General features: G+C 46.8%; 1 protein-coding gene across 1 annotated transcript in view; it reads left to right on the forward strand.

The window, feature by feature from the left end:
• Nucleotides 1–12,498, forward strand: part of LOC142744081 (synergin gamma-like) — a 56,284-nt gene that overhangs the window by 31,901 nt on the left and 11,885 nt on the right. The window contains exons 3-5 of the mRNA XM_075854788.1: nt 304–400; nt 1,437–1,597; nt 2,449–2,556. Of these exons, the coding sequence (XP_075710903.1) occupies nt 304–400; nt 1,437–1,597; nt 2,449–2,556 (366 nt within the window). The remainder of the gene's footprint in view (nt 1–303; nt 401–1,436; nt 1,598–2,448; nt 2,557–12,498) is intronic.

Genomic DNA, 12,498 nt, shown 5'->3' on the forward strand with positions numbered 1-12,498 from the left:
AACTCAAGCATTGGCAACATAATCAGGGATAGGTGATACTTTTTATATAAAAGTAAATATTATTGCTATGTTTTTAAATTTTTATACAAGCCTTACCGATCATATTTCTATTTGTAAACGTGCCTCTACTTGGTTCCCCTTCAAGTTTTAAAAATTCTAGCCTGTCAGAGGAAACATTTCTAGTGAAACGATTAACTAAACCAGGCCACTCACATGTATTTATGGATAACATGTAAAAAGTGTAATATAAAGTTGCTGAAGTATGAGATGACTATATATCCTGTTCACGTTCTTATTATTAAGGTGATACTGAAGGCCAATGAAATACTGTGCAGCATCAGTCAACCCTCTGTGTGCAGTGAAGTGCTCCTGTCTTCTCGAGGAGCAGATTATATATCAGGTGAGTCCGTCATATATGTCCCAGGGCTACAACAGGGCATTATATTGAGGTTCTAAAGTATTATCATTGACTTCGATGACTACATAATGGAATATAACAATAACAGAGCAAGGACTGTCTTGTTCATCCTATGCATTACAAATATACGTAAAACTACATAAGTGTTAAATTAGGAGGCTTCTAAAATTAAACCTTCTGGAAGAGCAGACATTTTTCTGGGCATCCTGTCAATAATTCTTTGAGGAACACCGTGGAGGGAATTTATCAACTTTTCTACAATCGTTTTCTGGCCTAGAAACGTTGCAAATGGCTCAAAAATGCAACCCGACACATTTAATATAATTTATACAAAAAGCTGGCGTAAATTATAGAGGAAATCTACACCAGCTTCTGGCTTACGGACAGCAAAAGATCCGGCAAATTTATTAAGAGGCGTACACCGGTCTTAAAGGGGTTTTCCACGTTCTGACAACTGATGAACTGTCCACCGGATAGGTCATCAGTATATGTTCAGTGTGGGTCTGACACCTGGACCCCGCACTGATCAGCTGACCCGACTGCCACCGGGCACCGGATGTTTTGAACGGTATGCAGTAGTTGGAACTGGAAGATGATGGCTCCGACCACTGCATAGCGGCTGTTCGGCAGAACTGCGACTCTGCTCCTATTCACTTGAATAAGAGCAGAGCTGCATCTCGGGGAACTATTCCTTGACCAGAGCCATCTGCTTCTGGCTATACCGTCCGATGCCCGGAGGCAGCTGCAGCAGCTGATCGTGCGGGGTCCGGGTGTCGGACCCACACCAATCGCACACTGATGACCTATCCGGTGGATAGGTCATCAGTTGTCAGAACGTGGAAAACTACTTTAATAAATTTCCATCTTAGCCTCTCCCCATCTTGACTGGCTGATAACAATGCATAAAAGTGCTTAGGTAAGCAAGCAAATTACTGTAATTCTATTTGTCAGATTAAATAAAACCTAATTACATTATATTGATGTTTCAATAACTACTTTTGTTACTTTGATATTGTAGGTGTAGTAGAAGTTTACAGACTGTCAAGGAGAATGGAAGGAGGGATGAGAACACGCAACATTGACTGTGAGCGATTACGACTTGTGCTCAGGGATATTGACCTATCATGGAATAATTTTCAGGCCTTTCTGTCTATTTGCCCAAGCTTATTACAGACACTGGTGAGAATAGCTAAGACATTATACATTAAATAAGAGTATATTAGCTATATATATGAAGAAAAAGTTGTATGCTTTTGGTGCCTGTGTTCGTATGTTAGGAATTTTCATTATTCTAATACACTAGGGACTATTTTTAGTGAAAGTACATTTACCTGGCGGTGCCGTCAGATGACGGTCCGAGCTGAACACCAACTGTTAGGCGATGTTCACACTGGTCGGATTTGCCATAAGCAATTCTGACCCGTGGACCTCAGGCCTTATCTGCCTCCTGTAGATAGTGCTGCCTGAATATTGTGCCACCCGATACCAGTTGTACATAGTGCCACACATTGACCCCTGTACATAGTGGCTCACTGTACCCCCTGTACATAGTGGTAAACCGCCACAGACTCCCCTGTCCCTGTTCCCACACGGTCATCCAGCAATGTAGGCCTGGCCTTTTCTGGCCAGGCCTGCTCCAACGGAATGACACAGCGGGCGCGACAACGTCACTGCGCAGCCTGCATCACAAGGAAACCGCAGAAGGGCAGGAAACTGATGTTCCCTTGCCAGCGTTGTTTCAGCTTTTACATTTTATCTACATCCTAAGGACATATATATAATTGAGAGCAGTGATCCGGACAGCTGGCATAAAGGTAATATACGAAGCACTAAAAATATTGAAACCCCACTCTAAAATTTTGTATCAAATCAAATATTTGTTGTTACATTGAAAATTAATGAATACATCAAGGTTTTGTTCTACAAGCTTTACAGCCGGTGCATCAAATGCGAGAAGTAAAAGATTCTCCTGGAAAAAGTTAGACTTCTAATGATCTATTGCAATGTGCAATTTGCTTCCACCTCTACAGCCCTCACAATCAGCCTTAGATTATGCAGCTGGAGGAGCATTTTCTGACTCAAGTACTTGTCTTCAGACTTGTTGTGGCGTTTGTCTGCTGGATAGACCAGTGGAAGAGGTGAGTGATCCAGAATTACTTTTTTTCTTAAATACATTGAGCAGATCTCCTGCTCATTGAGGTTACATTGTATACTTTGCTGGTTTTAGCCCCAGCGACTAGTAATTATTATTATTATTACTGCTGATCCGACTGTACTATTTTAGATGCATGCAACCCTACCCCACTATTCCAACTCCAGAAGAGGCTGGACGGCAGCACGGAGGGCTTAACGGTAAGCCTCCATGACTGCCATAGGAGGGACAGCCAATAGGGGAAGAGAGGGTTAGTTGAGGTAGGGAGAGGGAGGAGATGGAGCCGGGGGATTGAGCCGGAAGCAGCGGGAGGAACAACAAGTAAGATAATCCGCTCCCCTGCTCCTGCTTACCTGATGGCGTCTCTGGTCTTGATGCGGGCAGCAGCTGCGTATCACGATCCGGGCTGGCTGGAGGAGTCAGTGGCGACGCTGGCCCGGATCCCTCAGGCGGGCCCGTCTTCGCGCCGAGCTCGGCGCTCTGTGTCGGCGGCCCGCATGGATGCGCTCCCCTCCCCCGCCCTTTTCTCAGACGCTGGTCACAGGGCGGTGGGGGGAAAGATGATGATTACTGCCCCTGCTCTGATAAAGCAGAGGGTGTTGGCGGGAGCGGCGGTGGCTCAGGCTAGGTCACCCCGCCGCTCCCGGAGGTCCCGCCCACCTGAACGGTTGAGTCCGGATGTGGCCCCGCGGGCCCGGCGTCGCAGGGGGAGCCCTTCTAAGGACGCTGTAGGCCAGGCTGCTGGGACAGGCGCCTCCTCCCAGGGCCTGCGTCCTCGCAGGAATCCCCAGCTGCGACGGAGTTCGGCGGTTAACAGGGAGTCACGCCTCCACCTTCAGAGGCAGTTTTCGGAATGCAGTCCACGGCCGCCCCATATGGTGATGTTCCGGCCAGGGGGCAGGCTTCCTCGAGAGCATCGGTGAGGACGGCAAGATCGGCAACGACGACACGGCACGGCAACAGGTTCGGTCGGAAGTCTGGGTCCCTGAGGTCGGGCGGCAGGTTGTCGGCCCCTCTGCCAGCGTGCCTGGAGCCCCGTGTCGGAGATGTCGGTGCGAGTACCAATCGGCAGCAAGAGAGGATCTGGAAGATGGAGAGCTGTATGAGTCGCAACGCGGTCAGAATTTTCCGGCTGGCGGGAACACAGCGCCTGGGCAGCCTGGTGAGTGTATAACTCCTACTCTACCGTATCCAGCAATTTTCATGTCGGGTGTTGGGGGTGGGGCAGCGAGCGCGGAAGTATCGGCTGTCGGTGGTGGCGTGGTCGGGCGCGATGGCTTATCAGATTTAGTGGGCTGTTTGCGCGAGTTGGTCGGGCGCTTAGATAGGGCAGCGGCGCCTGTAGTTCAGGCGGGGTCCCCGGTGGTGGTTTGGGAAGGTCCTCGGGAGGTACAGTCGCGGTCCGTGGGTGGTGACGTTCCGGGGGTGGCCAAGGACGCGGTAGCAGTGTCTGTCCAAACCGAGGCGCCGAAGGATGGGGATAGAATTCGGCTTGACGATCGGGCTCGTGGCGAGGTTTATGTCTGTTTTGAGGGCCCTTTAGGGGCTCACCTTAAGCAGGAGGTCCGTGACTGGATTTGGAAGGACGAGTACGTGAAAATTGTATTTATTTTTTTCTCTTCTGCCGCTTGCTAAATTCAATTTGGATAAGGGCAAGCGGGATGAGAGTAAGAAGGAGGAAGAGGAACGTCGGTGGTATAGGTTTATCCCGCAGACGTTCGTCAATTGGTCGCAAGCTTTTGCTATGCTGGCAAGCGTGATCGGAGAAAAGGCGCCGGAAAATTGCTTGGCGTTGTTTTGTTATTTTGATGCCATCGGGGAGGCCTATCGAGCGTACGGGGGTCAGGCTTGGTTGTGGTACGACGAGCAATTTCGCCAGCGGAAGGTGGTCCGGCCGGCGATCAGGTGGGATCAAAAGGATATTGCGCTGTGGTTACGAGTTACGGCCCCGGTTAAGCAGTCCTTTCCCGGGAGCGTTGGCCAAGGTGGTCAGTCTAGTCAGTCCGGATGGGGCTCTGGGTCAAAGTTGGGGTTCTGCTGGCAATTTAACGATGGCCAATGTAAGTTTGGTGCCACGTGTAGATTTAAGCATGTCTGTTCGGAGTGCAACGGGTCCTCGCATGGGGCCGCAAAATGCATGCGGAAAGGTAGGCGGTCGGGCCCTCAGTCTTCTGCCGTTGGTCAAGGGGCGGTCGCCGGTGAGGGTGGAAAGGATGGCCCGGTATCTAAGTGAGTGTCCGGATAGAGTTGCAGCCAGGTTAATTTACGAAGGGTTGTTGTGTGGTTTCGTTATCCCTCCTCCTCCACATGAGGTTCCGGTTGCCCGACGCAACCTTAAATCGGCTTATTTGCACTCGGCGGTCGTCTCGGGAAAGCTTTTGAAGGAAGTGTCGTTGGGTCGCAGGGCCGGGCCTGTTGCCGAGCCGTCGATAGAGGATCTAGTGGTATCCCCCTAGGGATTTGTGCCAAAGCGGGAGCCTCATAAATTCCGGCTGATTCAGCATTTGTCTTTTCCCAGGGGATCGTCCGTGAATGACGGGATAGATAACGACTTATGCTTGGTTGTTTACGGGTCATTCGACACAGCGGTGCGTTAGTGCAGTAGGCGGGGCCTGGGGCGTTGTTGGCAAAGACTGACATCGAGGTGGCTTTTCGGTTGCGGCCTGTACATCCAGAGAGCCAACGGCTGTTGGGTTGCTTCTGGAACGGGCGGTTTTATGTCGATAGGTGTCTTCCAATGGGATGCTCTCTTTCTTGCACATGCTTCGAAGCATTTAGTAGTTTCGTGGAATGGGTGACGAAGGGTGTAGCTGGGGTGGATTCATTAATACATTAGCTTGATGCTTTTTTGTGTGTCGGCCCTAGCGGTTCCCCTGTTTGCGGTAACGTATTGTATTTATTGCAGAAGGTTGCGACGGATTTTGGAATCCCTCTGGCACCTGGTACAACTGAGGGCCCGGTTTCTACCATTTGTTTTTTAAGGGATCGAAATTGATTCAGTTGCAATGCAGTGCAGGCTTCCCGAGGATAAATTACTGCCATTGCGGCAGGAGGTGAGGCGGGCTTGACGATTGAAGATGATCACTTTGCGCGATCTCCAGTCGCTGCTGGGGAAGTTGAACTTTGCCTGTCGGATTATGCCAATGGGTAGAATTTTTAGTAGGCGATGGTCAGCAGCGACGGCGGGTATCCGGGCGTCCCGCCATTTTGTGAGGATTGGTGTGGATCACAGGGCTGATCTGCAGGTCTGGGATGCGTTCCTAGGGCAATATAACGGTAGATCGCTGTGGATGTCACCGGTACACGATATGGGCGAGTTGGAGCTGTTTACTGATGCGGCGGGGCCGGTGGTTTTGGCACATATGCAGGAGGTCAATGGTGTGCGGGGAACTGGCCCGACAGCTGGGTGACCAGTGGTCTTACGTGGAATCTGGCCCTGTTCGAGCTGTTCCCCATGGTGGTTGCGGTGACCATTTGGGGGGGACAGGCTCAGGGATAAAAAGGTTCGGGTCCACTGCGATAACATGGGGGAGGGTTAGCAATTAACAAATTATCAGCTTCTACTCCACCTGTGGTTTCAGTTTTTGCGTCACCTAGTTTTGGTGTGCTTGTTTTTAAACACACGGGTAGTTGCGGTGCATGTACCGGGGGTTTCCAATTGTATTGCTGATGCTCTTTCTCGCTCGCAGTGGGATCGGTTTCGTCAATTGGCACCGGCAGTGGAGCTGTTCGGTTTGGCTTGCCCGGAGCATCTCTGGGATCTGATTTCGGTATCGGAGAACGGTTGATTGGGCGGTCGCTGTCTAGTGCGACTTGTAGCGCTTGTTCGGCTTGTTAGCAGCAGTGGGAGGAGTGGGTAAGAGTTTGGGTAACGTCAGCACGGAGGACAGGTTGGTAGCATGGTTGTACTGGTTGGGGGGGTGATGGGAAGGCGAGGTTTTTCCCTGGCTAAAGTGAATCGTTTTGTTGCTGGTTAGGCGTTTGGATTTAAATTACGGGGTTTCCAGGATGTGTCCAAGATGTGACCCAGATGTGGGTCTGTGGGGGGATAGACTAGAGTTGTTTTGCGGCGGTCCAAGACTGATCAAGTGGGTCGGTAGTGTTCTGCCCTTCCGGGGTCGGCGATGTGTCCGGTTGCTTGTATGGTTGCTTTTCAGCCACGGGGTGGGGTGCCGGAGTCGCCATTGCTCCGTCATGAGAAGGGCTCGTTTTTGTCCGAGTATCAATTTGGTGCTATATGTTAAAAATGCTTGGCTGAGGTTGGCGTGGGGCAGGGGTATTACTCGTCTCACTCGTTCAGGATCGGCGCTGCTACTGAAGCGGGGCGTTGGGGTTGGATGATGAGGGTGTGCGTCGCATTTGCCGATGGGAGTCTGATAGGTTTCGGACTTACGTGCGCCCTCATTTGTTGCGTGTGGGTAATGTTGCTTTGATTTTTTTCATATGAGGTGCTTGTTTTTCTTTTCAGATCATCGCCCTTGTTTAGGGTGGCTTTTAGGACACTCTTTTGTGTACTGGGAATGATCTGGGGGTGCGCCCGTTTCGGGATATTAAACACGATTTATTGTGTTTATGGGCATCTTATCCTCACCTAGTGATTGTGTGGTCGGACATAGTTCCGAGGAAGTTTTGGCGTTTAGCGAGATCAGCCGAGAGGGTGAACAAAGCCCGCATTAAGGTAAACCGGGCGGTGTCACGTTTTGTTGCCAAGAACGGGGGCATTTGTGTTCAACACAGGGACCTGGAGTGAGGAGTCAGAAATTATTGGAGGAGTGATGGGGTACATTGGACCGAGGTTGGAATTGATTTGGGGAGCCTGGCCTTAGCAGATGGAATTGAGAGGGTGGTGGTGGTTTGGAGGGACTCGCAGGCTTAAGGTGGTCAAGGCCTGTTTCGCTGTGGCGGGGGGAGTCCTTGAGGTTGGTCAGTACAAAATGGTGGGGGGGTCGCATCGGGGGTATGCGTCCCCCAAAACGGTAGATCATTTGAAGACTTCATAGGGTGTTATCCCTTTCAAGTGGTCTTCTGGTGGTTGGAGCCATCTGCAGAGGTGAGCGGTGCCTCCGAGCTGGTTTACGGCTGGAGGTACAGAGTTGGTGGTGGTTTGCAGATGGCTAACTTAAAGGAAATCCGGTGTTAAAAGGGCTTCAAGGACTTCCCCTTCTCTGTTAAGTGTTAATAATGTTGATTGTTATTTCTGATTCTGACCAATGTTGGGTCATGTGAATTATAGGAGGAGGAATTCTCTGGTCGAATTCCTAAAGGAGTTATCCGAATGTTTCGGATTAAATTGCATTTAAAAATAATGTCGATTAATAAACGGCTGCTGTGGCCATTTCACATCCAACCTCGGTTGTCACGTGTCTTTATTGGAAGGGAAAGGGGAATAAAAGGTTAACATGGTCAAATAGCACATGACTCTACTTAGGCCAGTCATGTTACATAGCTTGATTTAAAGACTAGCATGTGTTTACACATATAAATTATTATTACAATCCAGTGTGTAAAAGAACAAGACAATGATAAATCTGTTATTTCTTGTTGATTAGAACTGATATTATATAAATAGAAACCATTGTTCTCGTTTTTTAAATTGCTAGGTGTCACGGTATTGCCCAGGACTCCGTCTAGCCCTAGCCTTAACCCCTTAATGACCAGGCCATTTTGCGCGTTAAGGACCAAGGATTATTTTTTGTTTTTTCACGGTCGCATTCCAAGAGTTGTAACTTTTTTTTTTATTCCGTCGACATAGCCGTATAAGGGCTTATTTTTTGCGGGATGAGTTGTATTTTGTAATTGTACCATTTTTAGATGCTTACAATATATTGATTAACTTTTTTATTAACTTTATTTTAGGAGAGAATTGAAAATAAGCAGCTATTCCAGCATTGATTTTCACGTTATAAATTTACGCCGTTTACTATGCAGCGTAAATAACATGTTAACTTTATTCTATGGGTCGGCACGATTTCGTGGATATCAAATATGTATAGGTTTTATGTTTTCCTACGTTTGCACAATAAAAACCCTTTTAGAAAAAAATTACTTGTTTTTGCTTCGCCTCATTCCAAGAGACGTAATTTTTTTATTTTTCCGTCAATGTGGCCGTATGTGGGCTTGATTTTTGCGGGCCAATGTGTAGTTTTCATTAGTACTATATTGGGGTACATAGGATTTATAGATTAACTTTAATTAAATTTTTTATGGGAGAAAAGAGAATTTTGTCATTGTTTTTTGCGCTTTTTTTGGACGCTGTTCACCCGGCGGTTCAATTAATGTGTTCATTTTATTGTTCAAGTTGTTACGATCGCGGGGATACCATATATTTTTTTGGGCAAAAAAAGTAGTTTTATTTGATTTTAACTGTAATTTATTTTATGTTTTTCACAAACTTTATTTAACTGCTTTACATTTTTTTTTTAGTCCCACCAGGGGACTTCACTATGCGATATGCCGATCGCATATATAACATTGTGGTATACTTAGGCAATAATGCTTTGGTATACTGTCAGTGTAAAATTGACAGGCAATCCATTAGGCCATGCCAGAGGCATTTGCTGAAGGCAGACCTGGGGGTCTTTGTTAGGCCAACGGCTGCCATAGAAACCAGACGGCGACCCGCAATTTCTTTTGACAGCGGCATTTAATGGGTTAAACTGCCGGAATCGGAGCGCGCTTCGATTCCGGCAGTTGCAGCAGGAGCCAGGCTGTGTATAACAGCCGTGCTCCTGCCGCTGATCGCGTGGGTACACTGTCAGTACACGCGCTATCACAGGACGGATATATCCGTCTTCCTGCGCGAACTAGCAGCTGCAGAGGACGGACATATCCGTCATTCGGCGTTAACAGGTTAATGTAAATGTTTATTGGTAAACATTTATTTTTAGAGTATGTTCACACAGGGCGGATAAGCTGCATAAAAGCACACCGTGTATCCGTCCTGGGCGCAACAGAGGATTCCGGGTGAAGAAAACGGGTGAAGAAAACGCAGAAAATTGTGGTGCCGTTTTTTTGGACGGAATGTCTGCTGCAGAAAACTGCACAAAATGTAAAACATACTTGCCCTCTGACTTTGCTTTTTTTGCAGTGAAATCGCAACTTTTCCACCACAAAAATTGCAAAATCTGCTATTGGTTGCGAGTTTTACCTCCCATTGAATTCAATGAGAAAAGTCCACAACAGAAAAGCAGCGATTACGCAAATACAATTGACATGCAGGTCAATTTCTGAGCATTTTTTCCACCTATCATTTACGCAGCGTGTAGATGAGATTTGTTCAAATCTCATCATCTTTGCTGCTACTGTATTATGCTGAAGATTTTGTGTAACAATGTCCGTTGCGGAAAATCCGCAATATTTATGCTATGTGTGAACTTACCCTTGAAACACATCACTGCTATAAGGGCATGACCACACATGGCGGAATTCCTCCGCAACTGTCCGCATCAATGCCGCACAGAATCTGCGTTGCAGATTCTGCAGCGGATCTGCACAAAATGTGCAGAAAATTGATGCGGACTGGCCGCTGCGGACTGCAGGAAAAGTGCTTCTCTTCTCCCTATTCAGTGCAGGATAGAGAGAAGGGACAGCACTTTCCCTAGTGAAAGTCAAAGAAATTCATACTTACCGCCCGTTGTCTTGGTGACGCGTCCCTCTTTCGGCATCCGGCCCGACCTCCCTGGATGACACTCCAGTCCATGTGACCGCTGCAGCCTGTGCTTGGCCTGTGATTGGCTGCAGCCGTCACTTACACTGAAACGTCATCCTGGGAGGCCGGACTGGAGACAGACGCAGGGAGTTCTCGGTAAGTATGAACTTATATTTTTTTTTAGAGATACATGTATATTGAGATCGGTAGTCACTGTCCCGGGTGCAGAAACAGTTACTGCCGATCGCGTAACTCTTTCAGCACCCTGGACAGTGACTATTTACAGACGTCTCCTAGCAACGCTCCCGTCATTACGGGAGCCCCATTGACTTCCTCAGTCTGGCTGTAGACCTAGAAATACATAGGTCCAGCCAGAATGAAGAAATGTCATGGTAGTAAAAACAATACGCTCCGCAGCACACATAAGATCTGCGGACTTCATTGCGGAATTTTGACTCTCCATTGAAGTCAATGGAGAAATTCCGCCATGAGTCCGCAACCAGTCCGCCACTGCTCCGCAACAGACAGAGCATGCTGCGGACACCAAATTCCGCTCCGCAGCCTATGCTCCGCAGCGGAATTGTACGCATCGTGTAAACGAACACTGCTAAATTAAAGTGAAAGTCAATGGAGAAACGGCTCCGCTGCGGATTTACGCTGCGGAGTGTCCGCAGCGGAATTTAAGTGAAATTCCGCCATGTGTGAACCCGCCCTAATAAAATTTGTGTTAAAAAATTGTGGTGATAAAAATGTACTGGACACACGCATGGCTTGTTTGATAACCGTACAATTATGAGAGCTGTGTCTTGTAACCAGCCATGAACCTGTATGATCATCACATGACCATGGCAGATTTTTATACACTGGGAAAAAACAATGAAAGTACCCATTGAACATATGCAAACCGAGATCCTGAAAAACCATTTGGAATTGATACAAAAAGTATAATGGAAAGTTGTAGAACTTTTCATTATACATGACCTTAAGAATAACAGTTGCCAAAACTGTAATAACCATTTAAAATTCAGTAACTTCTAAAAATCATGTTTGCACCAAGATACATAATCCAAAAATTTGGAAAGCTACACTTGAAACGTGGAATATTGGCAATTTTTGTTCTATTAATTACTAAAGTAGAGGATTTTTTGATGAGGAATTATTGCAGGTCTATAAAGATACATACGGGACTGTGCAAAAGTTTTAGGCAGTTGTCGAAAAATGCTGCAAAGTAAGAATATGAAGTGTTAATAGTTTTTTTTTTTAACAATTAACAAAATATAAAGTGAATGAACAGAAGAAAAATCCAAATCAATTCTTCTAGGTATACTTGCACACAGTTTTTGAAGGACCTACACAGGGAGGTTGCTCTCCAGCCCTTCAGCAAACGAAGTGCCTCCTGTTACAGCCAAAATATTGACTCCTTTTGACTCCTCAGTCCAGAGCACCTGCATCCATTTTCTGCACCCCTGATGGCACAGCTGGACATCTTCCGATTTTGAAGGGAAGTAAGCATGATGTGTCTTTTGATCTGCTGCACGGTTTCCTTGGCCAACCACTACGTCTAAGGTCCTCAACGTTGCCTGTTTCTTTGTGCTTCTTCAAAAGAGCTTGAACAGCACATGTTGAAACCCCAGTCTGCTTTGAGATATTTGCCTGGGAGAGACCTTCCTGATGCAGTATATCTACCTTATGTCTTGTTGCTGTGCTTAGTCTAGCCATGGTGGACCTGTGACATGAAATTGTCATCCACAATCTCACCTTTGTAGCAGAGTTTGGCTGTTCCTCTACATATGAAAATGATGATCATTATTACCTGTTTGGTATAATTAATCATATATATACTATAACCCTACAAAATCCATAACTTTGTTCAAGTGTACCTAGAAGAATTGATGCTGTTTTAAAGGCAATGGGTGATCACACCAAATATTGATTTAATTTAGATTTCTCCTATGTTCATTCACTTTGTATTTTGTTAATTGATAAAAAGAAAACTTAACACTTCTATTTTTGAAAGCTTACTTTGCAGCATTTTTTCACAACTGCCTAAAACTTTTGCACAGTTCTGTACCTCTAAATTACAGTCGCTTAGGCTATGTTGACACACGTTAAGTGTGCAGTAAACTTGCATCCTCTACTCTGTCGCTGGCATACAGAAGGTTATTGGCTTTGGTGTATACATGCCTATGAACAGGCCAGTCTTGGCATATAAGTTCTTGGCAGGGGATGTATATGCTTCCTTGGCCTTCATTCAAATTTGTGCTCTGGTTTTCCTTTGAA

The sequence above is a fragment of the Rhinoderma darwinii genome, chromosome 1 (assembly GCF_050947455.1).
Source record: "Rhinoderma darwinii isolate aRhiDar2 chromosome 1, aRhiDar2.hap1, whole genome shotgun sequence".
Taxonomy (NCBI): domain Eukaryota; kingdom Metazoa; phylum Chordata; class Amphibia; order Anura; family Rhinodermatidae; genus Rhinoderma; species Rhinoderma darwinii.